General features: G+C 36.1%; 1 protein-coding gene across 7 annotated transcripts in view; it reads left to right on the top strand.

Moving 5' to 3' along the window:
* Positions 1–1,154: 1,154 nt before the first annotated feature.
* The window catches only part of PPP3CB (protein phosphatase 3 catalytic subunit beta), a 44,152-nt gene continuing 25,468 nt past the window's right edge, over positions 1,155–19,838 (top strand). For 5 of the 7 annotated variants that reach the window (XM_036928600.2, XM_036928597.2, XM_036928599.2 and 2 more), the window contains exons 1-6: positions 1,156–1,312; positions 13,616–13,816; positions 14,513–14,637; positions 17,158–17,269; positions 19,222–19,367; positions 19,635–19,774. In XM_036928600.2, the coding sequence (XP_036784495.2) occupies positions 1,228–1,312; positions 13,616–13,816; positions 14,513–14,637; positions 17,158–17,269; positions 19,222–19,367; positions 19,635–19,774 (809 nt within the window). In that variant the 5' untranslated portion in view covers positions 1,156–1,227. Of the gene's footprint in view, positions 1,313–1,368; positions 2,183–13,615; positions 13,817–14,512; positions 14,638–17,157; positions 17,270–19,221; positions 19,368–19,634; positions 19,775–19,838 lie in introns of those variants that run through there. The other 2 variants (XM_036928598.2, XM_057505973.1) reach the window with 2 other exon arrangements.

The raw sequence follows: 19,838 nt of genomic DNA, 5'->3' as shown, positions 1-19,838 counted from the left end.
TTACCCCTGCCTCACTCCCAAATTCTCCTCCCTCTGTAAGGTATTTTGTAGGCTCTCTTTGCAAAGAATGCCCACTGGGCATTTCCCTTCTTTTTTACCCCAGATCTAAGGATCATTGAAATTGACAAAAAAGAAGAGGTAGAAGGTACTCTTCGACACCTTTAGACCGCTGCTTACCTAATTATCACCATCCGTTATGAACAGATTCTGAGCACTGTAGTACTGAGCAGGAGGATGGGCAGGGATGTCTTACGCCATCCTACTTGGATCTTATGCCATCGAGGTAATCATAGTGGATACACTGGTTTCAGTCCATGATTCAGTACATCTCCTGGTGTCATACACACACTCCTCTAATAATTACTGAATGAACAGGCAGGCAGTTCTTGTCGCACTACCCCTTTCCCCATGAATGTTCGCCACCTATAAGGGTTCCATAAGTCACCTGGGCCCAGATTCTGTATATGTACCGAAGTACTATATTAGGTATTTCTTATGAGGAACTAATTTCCAATTCCCTATTTATTCCTCTACCTTTGGAATCTCTATATTTTCTGAATGAATTGAGAAGAATTTTCCTTTTCAGGTGAATTCTATAGACTCTGAACATTTCTTGGTGTCATTCCTTACTTTCTCCTTATCTGTTTTGATTCTTAACCCTTAGAGCCTATCTGCTCCTGCATTATTCTTACTCTGTGCTCAGCCTCTTGACAATTCCAGGTTCTAAACACAAGCGCCAGATTGTCTCTCAAACTCCATTTTGAACAGTCACTTCACTCTAGAACCTACCATACTTGTTCTGTACCAACCAAAGTCTTCATATCTGGTAGCCAAAATGTTATATATTTGTTTCTCTATTAGTAGATTCTTTATTTTGATCCTGTCTTTCCATCTTACTGGGAGCTCCGTGAGAGCTGGTGTCACGTGTCCTAGCACTCCACCACTAGCTACAGAGCCTTCTCTCCTCACTCGTTTCTGCCTGCCCAGAATTTTAATTTGATCCCTTAGGTTCGTCCTCTTTCCCTCCTAGCTTCAGTAATTTTGCCCAGGTCCCTAGAGCCTGCCCCGCCCCCGCCCCCGCACGCGCAGTGCATGCCGGTCTTAGCCCCTCTGTAGGGAAAGAGGGTCCGCCATGTTCCCCGGCGGCGCCGCCGCTGGGCTCTGGTAGCCGCCGCCCCCGCCCCCAACCCCACCCGGCCCGGCGCCCAGCCGAGCCCCGGGCCCAGCATGGCCGCCCCGGAGCCGGCCCGGGCTGCACCGCCCCCACCCCCGCCCCCGCCACCCCCGCCCGGGGCTGACCGCGTCGTCAAAGGTGAGAGGTGGACGAAGCCCTGGGGGCCTGGCCTGAGGAGCCCTGTGTGAGGGCGGGCGGGAGACCGTCCCCTCCGGAGCGGGCCCGGAAGGGCGGACGAGTGACTGGCTACCTCCCTCGGGGAGTGGCCCCTGGGCGGGCCCCTGCTGGGCTGGGCTGAGTCGGCGGCGGCGGCTCCGCGGCGTCTCGCTCGCCTTCAGTCCGAGGTGGGGGTTAGCTTTGGAGGTTCCCTAGTCGAAGGGGTGAGTTCACTATCCGCAGTGAGCCTCTTTCTTCTCCTACTCGGTCTGTCACAGTGGCCCAGAGGCCGCGATTAGCTTCCGGCTCCGTGACAGCTGCACGCCTGGCTGGCCTGGGCGAACCGAGGGGCTCGGAGACCTTCAGCCACGCGGGGTCGGGCGATGAGCAGTCAGAAATCATCTCCGCTTTGGCCCACGCCTGCTCCCCAGTGACAGCCGCCCGCCCCATTCGCGTCTAGTTAGCGCCCGCCGCAGGGTTTCGCGCTCGACTTTGAGGTGTCACCCATGCGGAAATTGGGGGAACCACATGGAATTGGGTAGGGATGAAAGGACGAAGCAGGATTTGGGGGCTCCGGCCTTAAGTGTAGATTAAATGGAGAAAAGGCTGCATAAAAGAAAAAGACCTGGTAAGGAAGAAGCATTTACTACACTTGTCAACAGTGGTCAAAGGCCCTGCAAACACACCCACAGAAGAAGAAGAAAAATATTTCTCAGCTGGGGCAGATTTGTGGATGTTTACTAACAGGTCAGCAGATTAATTTAAAATAGAGAAATAGAGGGCTAATTGAGAGTTGCTTAAGATTTCCATGCTGTCTGGGAGAGCCCATCAACTTCAAACACTGCTGTGGAGGTGAGACACAGAATTGGAAATAATTTTTCTTTACCATATAGCTTAGTGTATAAATTGAATTCATTTTAGAATAAAGATTGCTTTATTGTATTGTTTATTTTTGAAAGATGGATACTTTTTGTTTTGTTTTCAGCTTCTCAAATATACTGACACAATGTTTAAACACTGTTAGCCCAGTTTTTGAAATCTGACCAGATATATTTCCATTACAGTATTTAAAAACAAGAAAACCTTTTTTCTATGTGTTTTTTTAAATTACTCAATTTGAACCTCCTTTAATAATAACACTAATTTGTAACCAGGCTTATGTGGATGATTTTTAAAAGATAGTAGTATATCCAGTTGGGCCAGGCATTGGAATAAGCTGAATAAAGAGTTTATGGAATCCTTAAACCAACATATCATATATCAACTATACTTCAGTTTAAAAAAAAAGTTTCTGGAATCCTTGTCCTCAGAAATCTTACTGAAAATAAAAGATAGTGGTTCAGGCATTCATCCTAACATAAACCCTGGAGTTTTGTGGGGTTGGGAACAGGATACATGGGCTGCCTCTTCTATCTGTGCTGTATGTTCATTTCCCTGGTAACTTTTCACCCTACTGTTAGATGGGACAGCCAGTCAAATTCCTGAGCAGTTAGTTTATGCTGTCCTTAAGCTTGTGAATCTCATTGTTTCTTTTAATATGTATGGTAATATTCTCCCTATACTGCTTTAATACAGTAAAAATAAGGTTCCATATATAAGGTATATTCCTTAGGGGTGAATTGTGAATCCAAGACCAGTCATATTTGCAGTTGACTGGTGTGGAATAATATTAATTTGATTTAGGTAAATAGGACAGGAGTTTGTTAGTATAGCAAGTTACATTTAAATAGAGCTCATGGATATAAGATTTCCAGTCGTATATTGTTCATCAAAACTTTCATTTCTTTGTGGAATTTGTTGGCCAGTTGGGATACCTGATAGAGATTACATGTTTAGAGATGATGAGCAACAGAGTAGTTTACACTGTTGCACTGCCCATTGAGTCTCATCTCTGGCTTCGCTGGAAGTTATTGGGAATTTTACCTTTCATACAGAAGTCCACTTATAGATTTCATCTTCAGACTTCTTTCTTGTCTTCTTTTCAATAATGTTACATTTGATGAAAGAGAATTTATTTGCCTGAAGATATATGACCATAGTGCTCCTTCAACTTAGGTTTAACTTGTTAAAATCCAGGTTTCTTTTAAGTCCAGTATGTGCTAGTTTTGCATTCATACCTTTATCATAGTAGTAATATTATGACCACCTTTAGCATTGAATACAGTCTTTTACTCCTGGAAACTTACCTTTAAATTTAATGCTTTTTACACTTAAATATTTCATGGTCAGCAGGCCTGTATTTTATGGTCATGTAGGTTTTGAAGGGGATATAGATCTTTATGTATTTAATAACAGATGCTTGAAATTCACTGAATTTGAAATTTGAGATCTTGGAATACCGTAGAGGTGATTCATATATAAATGTAATTTTCTCCTCACTGAAATTATCACTGATTATGGATGATTAATCAGTGTGAGCCTACTCCATCTGCTGGCTCGTGACAAATTCTTCTCTTTGAAAGTAGATGTAGCTGCATGGCTTAGGTGAGAGAGTATGCCTCAACTATTTTCTGTTAAGCATTTTTCAGTCTTTAGCTAAAAAGTTGGAAATAAGAAAATAGAAACAAACTAGGAAAAACAATTAACTGTAAATGCATGAATGCCTTACTGCCCCGTCAGCGAAATTGATGGGGTATTTAGAGCTTAAAACCCTGAATTTATGTATATTGCTTCCTCATCTCTTTCCAAAATTTGGTTGACTGGCATTGTCCAGATACTTTCCTTTTCTTCCCAGGTACTTTTAAAATGTACTTTTTGCTGTATAGACAAGGTCCCAGACTTGTAAAACTAGCTTGTCTCTTGAGATTATTAAATCTGTTAGCCTTGATACAAAAATTCACCTTTATCACTTAGAGTGCACTGTCTAGATTGTGTATATGTTCATTTTAGCATCCACAATGTTACTCATTTTCTTTGCATTCATTGTATTTTCTTTATTTCCTTGGTTATGTCAACTTATCTCTTGAATTACTAGATTTTCAGATTGAACCAAAATGCTGAAGTGTGTGTTTTAAGTTTTTTAAACTGATATATTTCTGATGGGCAGGTTTATGATTCACTTAGGTTCTGTTGCCAGCTGCTCTGCTTATAAATCTGAAGTTACTTGGCTAGCATGTTTTTCAGAACTTTAACTTTGTTATAATTGCTTATTTTCATTACAGATTTTTAGATGACCCACATAAGTCTTGGGGTCACATAGCTGCTTCAGTGCTTGCTTCTCGTTCTATTTCATTATATTTTAAAGTAATATTAATTTTTTGTTTACAAAACCTATTTCGTGGACTTACCTATCTAAAAAAGATAACTCGTGATAATGATTCTTCTTTTTCTTTCCACCCCAATTAAACTGTTAAGCTAACTAAAATCTTCAATACCATGTGTCCTAGAGAAAGCAGAGGAACAGAGACTATAGTTTTGTATGTGTGTGTGTGTGTGTGTGTGTGTGAAAGAGAGTGAGTGGGGTGGGGAGAAAGAACACTGTTGTAATAAGTCATCTTAGAAGGAAAATGCAGCTGCTCAATAGTGAGGTGAAGGCTTCAGGTTCCAGGGCTGTTGAATGAATTGGCAAGAGTTGTAAGGAAAAGTTTACTGAACATTGTTTATTAAATAAAGTGTATTTTAGTGCCAGTCATACAACTTCATTTCATCATAAAAATGTTTATATACAGAGGTGAAATAACCTGAAGCTAACTAGGCATCCTTATGTGGTATATGAAATTTGTTTTGGAACACCAAAGTGATTGTATAGCAAATATTTATTAAGTGCCTGCTGTATGCAAAAAACTGACAACAGAGTGTAAAATAAAATTGTCATGGGCCTTGGGAAAATAAGTATTAATGGAAAGTTAATAATATAAGTCATAAGGGCAATATGATTAATAATTGCCACGTAAGTGACAGAGCCAGCCAGTTGTTTGAGTTCAAAGGAGTCAGTGATGACTCTGGACTGGAATGATCTAGCAAGGGTTTGTATAGGAGAAAAGAGACTTTGAAGGAAGGGTAGGATTCAGGCAGAGGATTGGGACCACTTATTTGTGCAACATATTACTGAGTACCTACTTTTAGATTGAGTAACAGGCATTATATTAGGCATTTGGGATACAAAATTGAACTAGATACATTAAGAAAGATTCTCTTGTGCTGGCAGTCTAGTAGGGAAGATAGTATTGCAAATAAATATTGAATTATGTGCAATGCACTGTTAGAGCTGTAAAGAAGGAATTAAGTATCTTAAAAAGTGTTACTGAGAGGAATATATTTTGATGTGGGTCATGAGGATGAGTCAAATTTCTCCTCATAGAAGGTAGGATTGGGGTAGAGAAAATATTTTCTGGTAGAGAAAACAGGCATAGAAAGGCATGGAGTTTGAAAAGCCATGAAATGTGTGACAGTGGTGTGTAAAGTGCTTGGCAAGGAGTGACGTGATTAGTTGGGAAGGATCTTTTTTTTTTTTTTTCTTTTTCCAGAATTGCCCAAATTATTTTATTTTATTTTATTTTTGAGAGAGCATCTCTCATATTTATTGATCAAATGGTTGTTAACAACAATAAAATTCTGTATAGGGGACTCAATGCTCAGTGCACAATCATTAATCCACCCCAAGCCTAATTCTCGTCAGTCTCCAATCTTCTGAAGCATAACGAACAAGTTCTTACATGGTGAACAAATTCTTACCTAGTGAATAAGTTGGGAAGGATCTTTTGTACACCAAGTTGAGCAGCTGAAACTTAGCTAATAAGCAGTAGAGCCTCTGTATGATTAGGAACAGGATCTGAAGTCAGACTGCCTGGTATTGAATCTTGGCTCTACCTTAAACTTTTCACTGTAAACAAAGTACTTAATATCACCAAGCCTCAGTTTTCTCATCTGTAAAACAGTTAATACTGTTATGGGGTTTTTGAAAGACTAATGGAGACAGTCCATATAAACTGTGTACACAGTGTCTAGCGTGAAACATGGTAAATACTCAACCAATGGCAGCCATCATCATCATTATCTCTGAAGGTTTTAAAGTAGAAGAGTGACCCAATATCTTCATGTTTAAAAGCTAACATGGTACTGTATAGAGCAAAATATAAAAAGGCGAGAGGCTTAAGTCAGGGTGTCAGAAGATTAATGGAGTAGTCCAAGTACAGAATGACCAAGACACAAACTAAGAAAAAGAGAAACCAGATATGACACAAATTCTGAATAATACTAGAAGGTAGATATATTGGATTAATATTGGGTGTGGGAATGAAATGTGGAAGAGAAAAACTTTTTAAGGAACTATTCAAACTAAGTTTGCTTTAGGGATTGATTAAATTAAGCAATTGTAGATGGAGGCAAAGATAGGAATGACATGTAAAAGACTGGGAATAGTCAAATTGAGAAGGACTTTGAAAATAAGTTTAGGGCTTTTTTTTTCCCTTTATTCTTTAAGTCCTTAAGAAACTTCTTAAACTTTTAGAGTAAGTTAATCTATCAGTGTTTGTACAAAGAAGAGGAAAGGTAGAGCTTGTTAGATTTCTCTAGTACACAAAGTGATGAGAACTTAACTAGCATTACAGTAAATGGAGATACAAAAAAATGAAGAGAATTTGAAGAATCAGTAGGACTTAGAATCCAGAAAGAAAACAATGACAACAAAAAATTTTTTTTTCTCATTGGACTTTTTTTTTTGTATTATTAATGTACAATTATATGAGCAACATTATGGTTACTAGACTTCCCCTATTATCAAGTCCCCACCACATACCCCATTACAGTCACTGTCCACCAGCGTAGTAAGATGCTATAGAATCATTACTTCTCTGTGTTATACTGCCTTCCCCGTGTCCTCCCCCTGCTACATTATGTGTGCTAATCGTAATACCCCTTTTTCCCCCTTGTCCCTCCCTTCCCACCCATCTTCCCCAGTACCTTTCCCTTTGGTAACTGTTAGTCCATTCTTGGGTTCTGTGAGTCTGCTGCTGTTTTGTTCCTTCAGTTTTTTCTTTGTTCTTATACTCCACAGATGAGTGAAATCATTTGATACTTGAATGACACCAAAATTTTAAGTCTGAGTGACAGAGAATGGTGATACTATAACAAAAGTTATCCAGGAAGGGGAATCAATTTTGAGGGAAAGGTATTCAGAGTCACCCCAAATTGAAAGGAAACCAAGGGATGTTTTGAAATCTTGAAGGCAGTGCTGTAGGATTTATTGAATCTTTCCTTAGAGCATGTGGCCAGAGCCAGCTTCTAACCTTAGCAACTGGTTGGGTTATACTGTTTTTTCATGAGATTTTTGATGACTCCCATTAGAAGAGCATTGTCATTGTGTTGGTATAAGATAGATTGTACTAGAGTGGCATTCTGCAGACCTCAATTTCTACCTCTTATTGAAATACCTTGAGAGAGCCATTTAACTTCCCTGAACTTGTTACCTCATTTGTGAAATGGAGATAAAACCTCCCTACCAAACTCACAGGGTATCTCTGAGAATCATATAGGAATCTGTATGTGAAAGTACTTTGTAAACTGTAAATAAAGCACTATATATTGTCATTGTTACATAAATTAGTGTCAAGATACACAGGTATTTTAGAAACTATAATGTATCACTAATTCAATAAACATTCATTAGTACTATAGTCTGATCACTAGGTATGTAGACATAAAAGTCATAGCTTCCTCCCTTCAGGAGCTCATAAACTTGTTGGGAGTGCAGTTGGTAAGTGCCATGATATAGGGTGCATCATATGCTATGTTATAGGACCACAAAGGATCGGGGGTTAATCTAGTATTTGAACATCAGGAAAAGTTTTCAAGAAATGGAACACTGATATGAGGTTAAGGACAAGGTAAAGTTAGGCAATAGATGCAAATAGTGTACCCCCAAACTATAGGATGTACACAGTGCAGGGATTTAAAAAAGTTATATAATTTAAAAAATGAAAATGACGTGTAGGATGTGTCTGAAATGTGAGGTAATGGCAAAAGATGATGGTTGGAAATGTAGGAAATGGTCAGATCACAAGGGATCTCAGGCTATGTTAAGATAAAGGATTTTGTGTAATGAAACCAGTCTTGAAACAGGAGACTGTTTGAGGTTTGAATTTTAAGTAGTCTGAGTATTGTGGAGCATGTGCAAAATGGAAAAGAGTGTAGTGATTCCAGAAGAAAAATGAAATCCTTATTCAGTGTCTGAGGGACAAAAACAGACCAGAGAATTATCTAGGACAAGGATCTAGAGTTTAGGGGTGGGGTCTGGACTGAGCCATCTATTTGGGAGTCCAGAAATACAGATTTTAGTTGAAGCTGTTGTTATGAATGAGATCACTAATTCAGAGTAATGTTCTAGGAGGGCTAAGGACAGAACTGTGGGACATACCCTGACAATTAAGGATCAGGAGGAGGTCTAGAAGTCTATGAAATAGGCCAATCAGGTATGACTAGAGAAGTAAGAGAAAAAACCAGGTAAGTGATTTCAAGAACCCTAGAGAGGAGAGAGTTACAAGGTGGAGGAATAGAACAGAAGTCAGATAATGTGGATTGAAGACAGTAGACAAAAAGTGAGAAAATGAAGACATCCATTGTTATTCTTTCAAGAAGCTTAGTTGTCAAAATTAGATTGCTTGGTAGAAACAAGGATGAGAGGAGTAAGAGGATTACTTGTTTGGGTTGTTGCTAAGATCATAGAAACTTAGGTATGTTTATCTGCTCAAAGGAAAGCCTAATGGAGAGCCAGAGACAGAAGAAACAATAGTGGCATGGGTGGAGTGGGGAGGGTGATTGAAGTTAGGAGGTTGGGGGAGTGGATTCAGAGTACAAATAGAATGTTAGTATTAGATGGGGAGAATACCTCTTTCTTGAAATAGAAATATAAAGATGGATACTGGCATAGATGTGGATGGAGAGAGGCAGGAAAATGGCATTTGTCTGAAGGCCTTGGCTTTCTCAGAAATTGGATGCAAAGTTGATTATTGAGTAACAGATAAAGTGAGTGAAGTGTTCAAGGAAGAAGTGACCATTTGAAATCTCCACTGAGAATGGGAGAGGGCATAGGCTAGAATGTGTAATAGGGCTGCTGAGAAGTGCTAGTGGCTAGCTAAGCTGGAGACCATGAATTTGCAGTAGCACTGGGCCATTTTGATGATTTTATACTTAGCACCCAAGGTTAGAAGGTAACTCATCTGAAAATTGTAGTTTTACCTGGCAAGTAGAGTAGAAGGACAAAAAGGCAAAACACTGTTTAAAAAGTGAATGGATGATGGAATAGCTGCAAAGCTGTAGGAAGCAAAGTTATCCAGAGGAGAGTTGAGAAGTAAGGAGGGGCAGTCCAGATTCTTGATAAAAATTGAAGAACAAATGGAGAACAGGGAGTGAAACAAGAAGGTTAGGAGATTTTGATGATGGAGTGGGAGACTGGGGTTCAGGATTTCAGAGGTGGAGTATTAATTGTGGCCAAGGTTGAGGAGTTGAAGTAGAGTGAAGCTCAAACCTCTCAGTTCTTAAGCTTTGTATAGGTTATCCACATAGACATTGGTGATGGTGGGACTTAAGAGTGGAGAAGGCTTGCAAGCCAGGAATCTAAATTTCATGTGAGAGATGACTAGAAGTCTAGTAGATGGCGGGAACAAGGATAAACTAGAAGGTATGAACCTCAATTGTGGTTGTAATTTTTGCCAATTTTTTTCCTTAGTGGAGTTACAAAATTGAAAATAGTAACAGGTAGCTAAAAGAATACTGAAGCCTTCTTTTCTGGGTGTAGTGTAGTGTGGAAAATGAGCAATGTCCATTTTGAAAAAAGTGTTTGAGAAGTGTTTTCAGAGAAACTAAGGTACAATAAAGCTAGAGCGATGAAGATAGCATCCTGTGAAGAGCTAGAGTGAGTGAGAGAGAGAGAGAGAGAGTGTGTGTGTGTGTGTGTGTGTGTGTTTAGGGGGGAGAGGGATGGAATATTTTGTATTTTGTTTTTTAGTTTTTTAATAGGAATTCTGGAGGCATCAATGAAAATGATTGAAAGGGAGAACAGCCAGAGGGTGACATGAGGGACTTTATTTGGGCAGTTGCCTACAGTGGCAATGATGAGAAGCACAGGCATCTGAATGATACTTTGGAGTAAAGTTGTTCAGTTGGTGCTGGAGGCCTCATGGGGCTAATAGTTTGCAGCCTTTGCTTAGATTTGGGGAACAGGATTATTAAGTCCCAGGATTCCTTACCCAGTAGTAGAAAAAGTAAGATCTCTGCCCTTCCCCATCCCTGATCAGTCTGTGTCCTCATATTAAAACTCTTTTTAGGCTTTGTTTTTCAGCTACCATACATTAAATCTGGATGAAAATACCTGGTGAATGTTACTGATTACTATACAGAGCATGCCAAAATTTGGGTTAAAGGAAATTTTTCAACAGAACAGTTTGGTCAAAATGAGTATTACCAAATCAAATTTTCTAGTGTTAGAAACTTGGTGATTTGAGGTGGTTTTCTAGTTTCTTTAGATTGTTCCAATTAATCCTCCATTTTAGCCATTTCAGCTGTTGATGTTAACATTACATTTACATATGTTTTGGTTTTTCCCTATCACTTATATAGAAGATTAGGAAAAGTAGTCTGAAAATAAGGAGAAAGAATAGTAATATAGGAAGAATACCCTAGAGAAGCAGGAATAGTTGGCTGAAGATGAAAAGAAAAAAGAAAAATCCTTCAAAAGCCAAAGAATAGATAGAAATACTTAAAAATACCTTAGGAGTTGCAAAACAGAGTGGTGTTTGAGAATATTAATTTTTGCTGAAAAAATTTTTAACCCTTTATTGACCAACAGGGCCAATAATTAACTCCCTATTAGGCCAAATCCTATATAACTTTTTTTTTGCCTGGTCAGCTCACCTGCTACAGCTCCTTTCTCTGGCTACCAAAGAGCACATGCCCTTTTCCTCTTATTTTCTTATTTACTGATATATTAAAATGTATCCTTTTGAAACTCCTTATTCTCCACTTACAGTGTTGTGTTGTTAGAAAAAAACTGATCTAAAGTTTTCACCTATTTTTATCTGTGGTGGCATCTCTTCACCCCTCAACCTGTACCCATTCCTTAAAAGGTATCCCAGCTGGTCTAGAAATGTGAAAGTATGCCTTGAGTTTAAAAAGTAGACAAGCATAGGTCTATAGATAACTCACCCCTGGGCATGGAGGCAGTTTATACTTTTTTTTTCTTTTCAGACCAATAAAGACATTCTGGCTCTTGGTTAAAGGGGCAATACCTCAGTGTAGCTTGCAGTAGGAAATTCACAATGCACGTGAAATCATGCAGTACCACTGGTGACCAGCTGAGTGGAGGGAGAAAGGAGGTGGTCACCCAGTTGGGTTTTTAGAAAATTTTGTATTTTGAAAAGAATTCAGACATTAGTGGAATTGTTATTAGGGAGTACACATAGTCTAGAATATAGCATCCTAAACAACATCTCTTTTCTTGAGTGATTAAAAAAATTCTCTTAGTCTGATAAAAAAAAATATCCCATCTTGATGTCAGAAATTTGTATTAAGAGATACTTAAACTTCTAATTTTTATAATGTCCCCAAAGTAACTTTTGATTTCTTTAGAAATCAGTCATTCTGTAGTGTTTAAACAATTGCTTTACTGATGGGGTCAAATTAGGTTATAGCATATATAATGGATTGTTTAATCTTTGGTGAAAAACATTAACAGATTTTTATTAGAATGTAGACACACTTAGTTAGGGGAAAAATGTAATTTAATGCCTTGTTCTAAAGGTGATAAAAAGTAATGGGAATATGTTCTAATAAAAGGGAAATTAGGAAGTTCAAGTTTTGTTTTACTATCAAAAAAGGAAGAAAGCAAGAGGGATTGGTGATTTCAGTATCTTTTAGAAATGGTTTACATCCCTCTGCCTTAGTTTTTAATCACTTCTAAAGGAAGTTCTTCCTAAATGTTTTTCCCTCCTAGGAGAATGTGGTTTTATGTATTATTATTTCTCAGGTAATTGATACATTTCCAACCCAGCCCTGTTTTTAGTTAGTTTGTTTACTTTGTGGAGAATTGGTGTTATACATTTCCAGTCTTCTACAAAATTGATAATCACAATGATGACCCTGAAAAAGAAAATGCTGTATACTGTATGCCCAAATATAAAGTGATTTTTTCTAAAACTTTTTTTCAGAAAAGAGGGAGCTGCTTTACATTTGAGTCAGTATGTAGACTCTTAACTATAAAATTATCTCCTGCTACAGTAAGACTACTTTAATCCAAGCTGATTTTGAATGTATAAAGAGGTCACTTGTCCAATACAGTTAAAAAGGAATCAAATAAATTTAAGATACATGTATTTTTTCCTAGGTATATGACCTCAGAATTGTTCTGGATACTATTGAAACTAAACCTTCCCATTGTCCATTTCATTGAACAAATAATCAGATTAAAATAATATAGTTGGTGATTACTTGTGGAAATCATAAATGTATACTACAGGAGTGAAAAGGCCACCTATTTCAGTAATTAGACAGATGGGAACTGCGGCTTGGGATAAATTTGCAGTAAGATAGCATTTTGCATATATTCAAAAAATGCTGTATCTCTAACAACTTAAGTGGAAGTAAAGATGATTTGCTTTTGAAAAGTGTGTTAGGTGACTCAAAAAGGGACTCCAGTGATAAGGAAGAAACTGATGATGAAGATGTGCATAAAGATCTTGAAAGTGTTCTGTGAAACGTGATAGTGGAAAAAGAAGTATTTCAAAATTATCATGATTTACTAATGTAGTTTTAAAGCTCAATGTGGATCTAAATTAACGTAAATTTTGTTAGTAAGCATTTGGCTGTTTTATGGATATCCCTAAAAGTTTCTATTCAAGTTGGCCAGAAAAACATTATTTTTTTAATATTCTAATTAGGAACATGGTGGATCACCTTATATTTGGGATTTCTTTTTATTTCTCTATACTGCTTATGTGGTATTAAGTTATATTATTGTATTTCATTTAAGGTGAAGAGTTAGTGTTTTGAGAGTTCTGCCAAAAAATGTTTTGGCCTAAAGAAAAAAGATTTAGTTATCCTGAAAGACCTTTTCATTTTGTGAGGCAGTTCTTGTTTCTAAGTCTCATTAAAGAACATGTTATATATAGATTAATAAAAAACTATAATTTGATGACTTTTTTAAAAAGCTTTTTAAAAATTAATACCTATATCTAATAAGTGAAGAAGAAACAAAAACTCCAGTGTTTCAGTTTTAATTACTTAGATCCATTGATTAGTTTTTGTTGACATAGTAATAGTGATTTTTTTTTTAATTAATTAAAAAAATTGCAGCTGTCCCTTTCCCCCCAACACATCGCTTGACATCTGAAGAAGTATTTGATATGGATGGGATACCCAGGGTTGATGTTCTGAAGAATCACTTAGTAAAAGAAGGTCGCGTAGATGAAGAAATTGCACTTAGAATTATCAATGAGGGTGCTGCCATCCTTCGGAGAGAAAAAACCATGATAGAAGTAGAGGCTCCAATTACAGGTACACTTATTTGTGTTTGGCTATTATTTTGTTATTTTAACACTATTATTTAGTTTCCTGGATATAGAGCTGTTTCCTCTTCAGTCATATCGTGCACTAAATATTACATGGACATTATCTTGAATTTCCAAATTATTTTCTGTAATTTTTCTTAGTTTCTGCCTGTTTTCAGTACATAAACATGATCCTAAATCTGAGTGCCGAAGTTAGTCTAATATATGCTTCTGTGAAGGTTTCATCAGTTGTGTTGGCCATAATTCAATTTGATTCAACAAATACTTAGTATTTACTTTCAATCATTTTGGGCAAGCACCTCAATGTCATATCAGATACCAAAGATGACCACTTAGAAGTCAACAGAAACTATTGAGTTAGAATGGAGATTTTGCTACTACCATTATAATTTTATCACCCTAAGACACACATGCTTGGCTGCCTAAAGAGGAGCTTTATAAATTTAGATGAAAATTTTGCCATTGACTATAAATTTCGTCATTTTTGTTACATCTTGTTATAGATGCTTGAGCACATGAATACTTGAGTACACATCATCCCTCTTCATAAACTCTCCTGACTTCCTTCTCAGACATTTCTTGATAGAATTTACACTATCTCTTATGTAAAAGAATTGAGAATTTAAGTAAAATCTGTTATTTCAGAGTTTTTTTTTCATATCTCATAATCTTCTTGTTTCAGTGTGTGGTGACATCCATGGCCAATTTTTTGATCTGATGAAACTTTTTGAAGTAGGAGGATCACCTGCTAATACACGATACCTTTTTCTTGGTGATTATGTGGACAGAGGTTATTTTAGTATAGAGGTAATACATATACTGTCATTTGATTTGCTGTTATCATAGATGGTTTCCATTAATTCCTAGTAAAATAAGTTCTTTAAATTACCTGTATTGGGTTCTTTTTAAAACCGCATATTCTGAAATTTTTAGGTAAAGCTATTTTATGCTTCTTATGCTGTTAAGTTATTCTATTAATTTCTTTGTATTACTCTGTTTATATAATTATAGCCGTTTTTCCCAGTGGAAGTTATAAGCAAACTAAGGGGTCCTTATTGCCCTGTTATCTAATGGCCCTAAGGAGCTAGTGCTATTTATTTCTTTGCCCCTAAAGGTATTAACCTATGTGAGAAAAGATTAATTGAATTTACTCTGATTAAATAAAGCATATTTTAATGCTTTTATTAAGTCCTAGTGCTTCTGTCCCTCCTTCTGTAGCTGTTGAGACCCAAGTATATCATATGGAATCCTTGTGTATTCTAAAAATATTCATTTGTTTTGAAAAACTTAAGAGGCATTAAAATGACCTGTTGATCATCACTTACCAGTAGATGATTCTTTTTGCTCTTTTTACTTTTCCAGTTGTATAGATAAAATAAGGTAAATATAGAACAATTTGTGTTTTCTAGTATATGCATCTCCTTTTTTTAAATGAAAATGGGACCATATTATAATACTCTTCTGTAACTTGCTTTTTTCATACATCCCTGTACTCTGATGTGTTTCCAGGTTAGTAAATGTAAATTTACAGCATTATTTTTAGTAGTTGCATTGTATTCCATTGAATAAACCATAGTTAATCAATTCCTTATTGTTAGGCACTTAAGGTATTCCCAGTTTTTTTGTCATTACAAGTGATACTTCAGCAAGCTATGTTTTTTTATACGTCTTTGCATACTTGCCAAATTATAGGACAGATTCTTAGAGGTAAAATTGCTGGATTAAAGCTCTACCAATAGATAACTTGTGTGAGCATTTAATATGTTCCAAATATGTTCTAAGTACTTGACACACATTGATTAATTTAATCCTCACAACAGCATTATGAGTTAAGTACTATTATTTTATCCATTTTATATATGAGGAAACTGAGGTTTGGAAAGGTTAAATAACTTGCTCAGGGTTACATTGTTAGTAAGCAGTGAAGCCAGTCTTGACTCCGAACCTGTGTTCTTAATCACCTCTCCCCGTAGATACTGAAGTGTAATCTAATGAATTTCTGTGCTGGTTACTGTTGTTTATATCCCCTAATCCAGTGTTTTCAACCTCCTTTCTGAGGTAATATGCTAGGATTCTTAGTGGAGAAGGGAGTTCAGGCTCTCCCTATCCAAATTCCCTAAGAAATTTTATTATCCTGAGTTCTTCTTCCATAAATTCATAGTTTTATCATTAGCTCCTTCAATCATCCCTCAAGGCTTCAAGAAAACCAGAAAATGGCCCTTCTTAAAAAAATTGGAGGCATTGACAAAAACAATAAAATAAGCAATTTTAGAAAATGTAGTTGTTAACTGAGCATGTTGATGTGTATGTCCTTGTATTAGAGTGTAAAAAGGAAAATACAAAATAAGCACAAAGCACAGGTACAGTTAAGTATTTCTCTGGTTTAATTACTATTTTTTTCTTGTGAATAAAATGAAAATGTGAATAGTTACATATTTCAGTGTATCTTAACTTGTTAAAAATAAGGTTTGGTTTTGTTTTTTGTGGGTTTTTTGGTATATGATTACATAAGCCAAGTTTATTTCTACATAAAATGGTTCTTCCTTTCTTTTAACCAAAAAAAGGAAAATATGAGCCTGTTTCTTATGTTAAATTTATTTAGAGAAAAGCATCTCCTGAACTGTTTGTTCTAATATTCTTACTTAAAATATTGCGCTTTCTTTAATTCACTTTCGATAATAAGCACCTACCTTATGTAAGGCATCTATAACCAGTAAAATAAACATAAAACCTAGCTTTATCTTCATTAGGCAGTATGGCATAATGCTTAAAATCAGAGGATCAGAGTCCTATCTCTATTACTTAAAAGTTTTGTGATTTTGGACAAGTTACTTGATTTCTTTGCTTCAATTTCCTCATTTGTAAAATAGAGATAATATTACATACTTCATAGGGTTGTTTGAGGAATAAATGAGGGGGGATTAATTACATACTGCTTGACACATCAGAAATACTTAATGAATATTGGTGCTATAATTTTTGACATTATTTTATTGATAAACCTAAGGAGGAGACCAATCTTAATTGCTGTTATAGCAGTCTGTAAATCTAAAGTATTTAAATAGATTATTTGACTCACTCATTCAACAAATATTTATTGTTCTTCTATTTGCTAGGTACTTTCCTAGGAGTGGAGAATCAGAAGTGAATAGATGACAAAGTCCCTGGTTTCACAGAGCTTACATTTTAGTAAAGGATGAAGAAAAAGATAGTAAAGAATAATAGAGATTATATGGGTAATAGGGTTAGAGGAAAAGGAGCAAAGATCAAACAACTTGGTTAAACAAAAATATAAGATAAATTCAGTGTAAACATTTTCTTTTGCAGTGTGTCTTATATTTATGGGTCCTGAAGATTCTCTATCCAAGCACATTATTTCTACTACGAGGCAACCATGAATGCAGACACCTTACTGAATATTTTACCTTTAAGCAGGAATGTGAGTACTGCCATGAGAACTATTTTCACTTTCTCAGATTTCTTTTGTAGTGAAGTGGGTAGTAAGAGTTTGAAGACTTTACAGTGCAATGTGAAAAACAGATTTTCCAAATCTGCTTGGACATATATGTCCAAAATAAAGCTTTGAGAAAAATTGTCAAGAATTTACTAGTGTTCAATGACATTTTGTTCACAGAAATTTTCATTTCAATGTTTCCTATTAAGTTTGATTTTTATAGATGTACTTGGGAGCAGTTTTTGAGTTTTGTATATAGTTTTAATGTTTAAAAAAATGTTTTTCTAACAGGAAGAATAAAAACCAAAAGGAAAAAATTGTTGCATTGGAGATTTTTTTGTCTCCCAATATTGAGGCATTCCCATGAAGATTCTTTTTTTATTATTATTTTTTTAATTAAAGTATCGATATACAATCTTATGAAGGTTTCACATGAACAACATTGTGGTTTCAACATTCACTCATACTATCAAGTCCCCCATGAGGATTCTTAACGAATTATTCATCCTGTCATCATCACATATTGTTTCAAACATGTTATTAATAAATTGAAATTTTTAACCTACCATGTTCTTTTCTCTCTTAAATTATTATGGTAATGATCTAATACCCAAAGCAAGTATATGATACAGAGCAGTGTTTGGCCTTTTTTCACACCTCTTAGCTGTGTGCTTGCTAATATTCATGATTGTATTAAGTCTTAGAGTTAAGTTCTAAAAATAGAAATAATTTCAGAATTACTGCGATTTAAAACATGATCTAATAAAGTTCTTAATAGTAGAGACTTCCAGTAGGAGGAGAAAAATTAAGTGATGGGTAAAGACAGAGGTGGCAAACTGATAATTTCAAGGATCAGGTGGGTAACTTTAATGAAAATAAGATGACACCTAGAAAGTGCATGCTTGACCTAAAAGCAATCAAATTAAAATTTTATTAAAACGTAGTGCTGGGAAACAGGCCTGTTCGCAGACTAACAGTTTAGAACCTCTGGTTGCTGAGTATAGATTTTCTTGAATTTGAATGTCACAGTATTAAAAAGGGGAACAGGAACTAAGCTTTTTTTTCCCCTTAGATGATTAACAAACCACCCATCACAGTCCCACCAAAAGAATAAAATATCCAGGAATAAAAGATCAAAATAATGTGTATTACATCTTTTTAAAAGTAAATGTTTGATTTGGTGGAGTTTTGTCTCTCCTGTTATATTGGCTTCCTTCACTGCCCATATTAAACGTTTGCTGTAGATTAGATATCTCTGTTTCTCCAACATTTGAATAAGATATATTCTTTTCTTTTCTTTTTAATTGGATGGACCTTGAATTTTGTTGTAATGATGCAGTGGTCTTGCCTATAACAAAAGAGTTACTGACTCTTAGAATAAAATAAAGTGTTAAAACTATGTTAGCTTTAAGAATGGTTCTAATTTTGTCTTAGCTGGCCTATAAAGGTAAAGGGTTGAACTGTGTTTAGAGATTTGACTTACTTATTTTGTGACTATCTTCTGCATACCCAAAATAAATTTAGAGCAAGTATTTTGTCTTCATGTGACCAATAACATTGCTCATCTTTGTGGGTTTTTATAGAATGCTTGCTCTTGCCTTTTAAAAAAGCCTGCATGCAGTAAAATTTACTCGCTGTGGTGTTTAGTTTTGAGTTTTGACAAGTGCCTAGAGCTGCCTACCACCGCAGTCATGATACAGAAAAGTTTCATCATCTCATAAATTCCCTTGCTGCCTTTTTATATTCACCCTTCACCTACTCTCAACCCTTGGCCACCACTTGGCTGTTTCCTGTATATACAGTTTTCTTGCCTTGGTTTTAGTAGTCTGTTTTATATGTATGTTTTCAAATGATCAACTAGTAATATAATTTTCGAATTTTTTCAAATGATCAACTGGTAATGTAATTCTCAATTATTTGATTTTGTCTTTTCCTAGGTAAAATTAAATATTCAGAAAGAGTCTATGAAGCTTGTATGGAAGCTTTTGATAGCCTGCCTCTTGCTGCACTTTTAAACCAACAATTTCTTTGTGTTCATGGTGGACTTTCACCAGAAATACACACACTGGATGATATTAGGAGAGTGAGTATCTTTTTAAGTTCCAGTGTTGATTTCTATTAATAGTACTCTGTTGGGTAGAGAGTAGAAACTTCAAACTTCTCTTCACTGCCAAGATTAGGTAATGGTAAAAATTAATATGTTGATATATTAAGGAAATATCTTCTAACCATTCAAAACAATGTACTATGGACAGTATTCAAAGTTGGTACCTCTTTCCTATGTCCATTCTATTCTCACTTTTGACCAGTTATTTCTGTTCTTTGTTTTTTTCTTTTCTTTCTTTCACAGTTAGATAGATTCAAAGAGCCACCTGCATTTGGACCAATGTGTGACTTGCTATGGTCCGATCCTTCTGAAGATTTTGGAAATGAAAAATCACAAGAACATTTTAGTCACAATACAGTTCGAGGATGTTCTTATTTTTATAAGTAAGAAAAAATATCCAAGATTAATCACATTTTAGTTGTTAAAATAGCACATGCTTCATGTAGA

The sequence above is a fragment of the Manis pentadactyla genome, chromosome 8 (assembly GCF_030020395.1).
Source record: "Manis pentadactyla isolate mManPen7 chromosome 8, mManPen7.hap1, whole genome shotgun sequence".
NCBI classification, from domain to species: domain Eukaryota; kingdom Metazoa; phylum Chordata; class Mammalia; order Pholidota; family Manidae; genus Manis; species Manis pentadactyla.
Note: the sequence above shows the minus strand (reverse complement) of the source record. Positions and strands in the feature narration are given on the sequence as shown.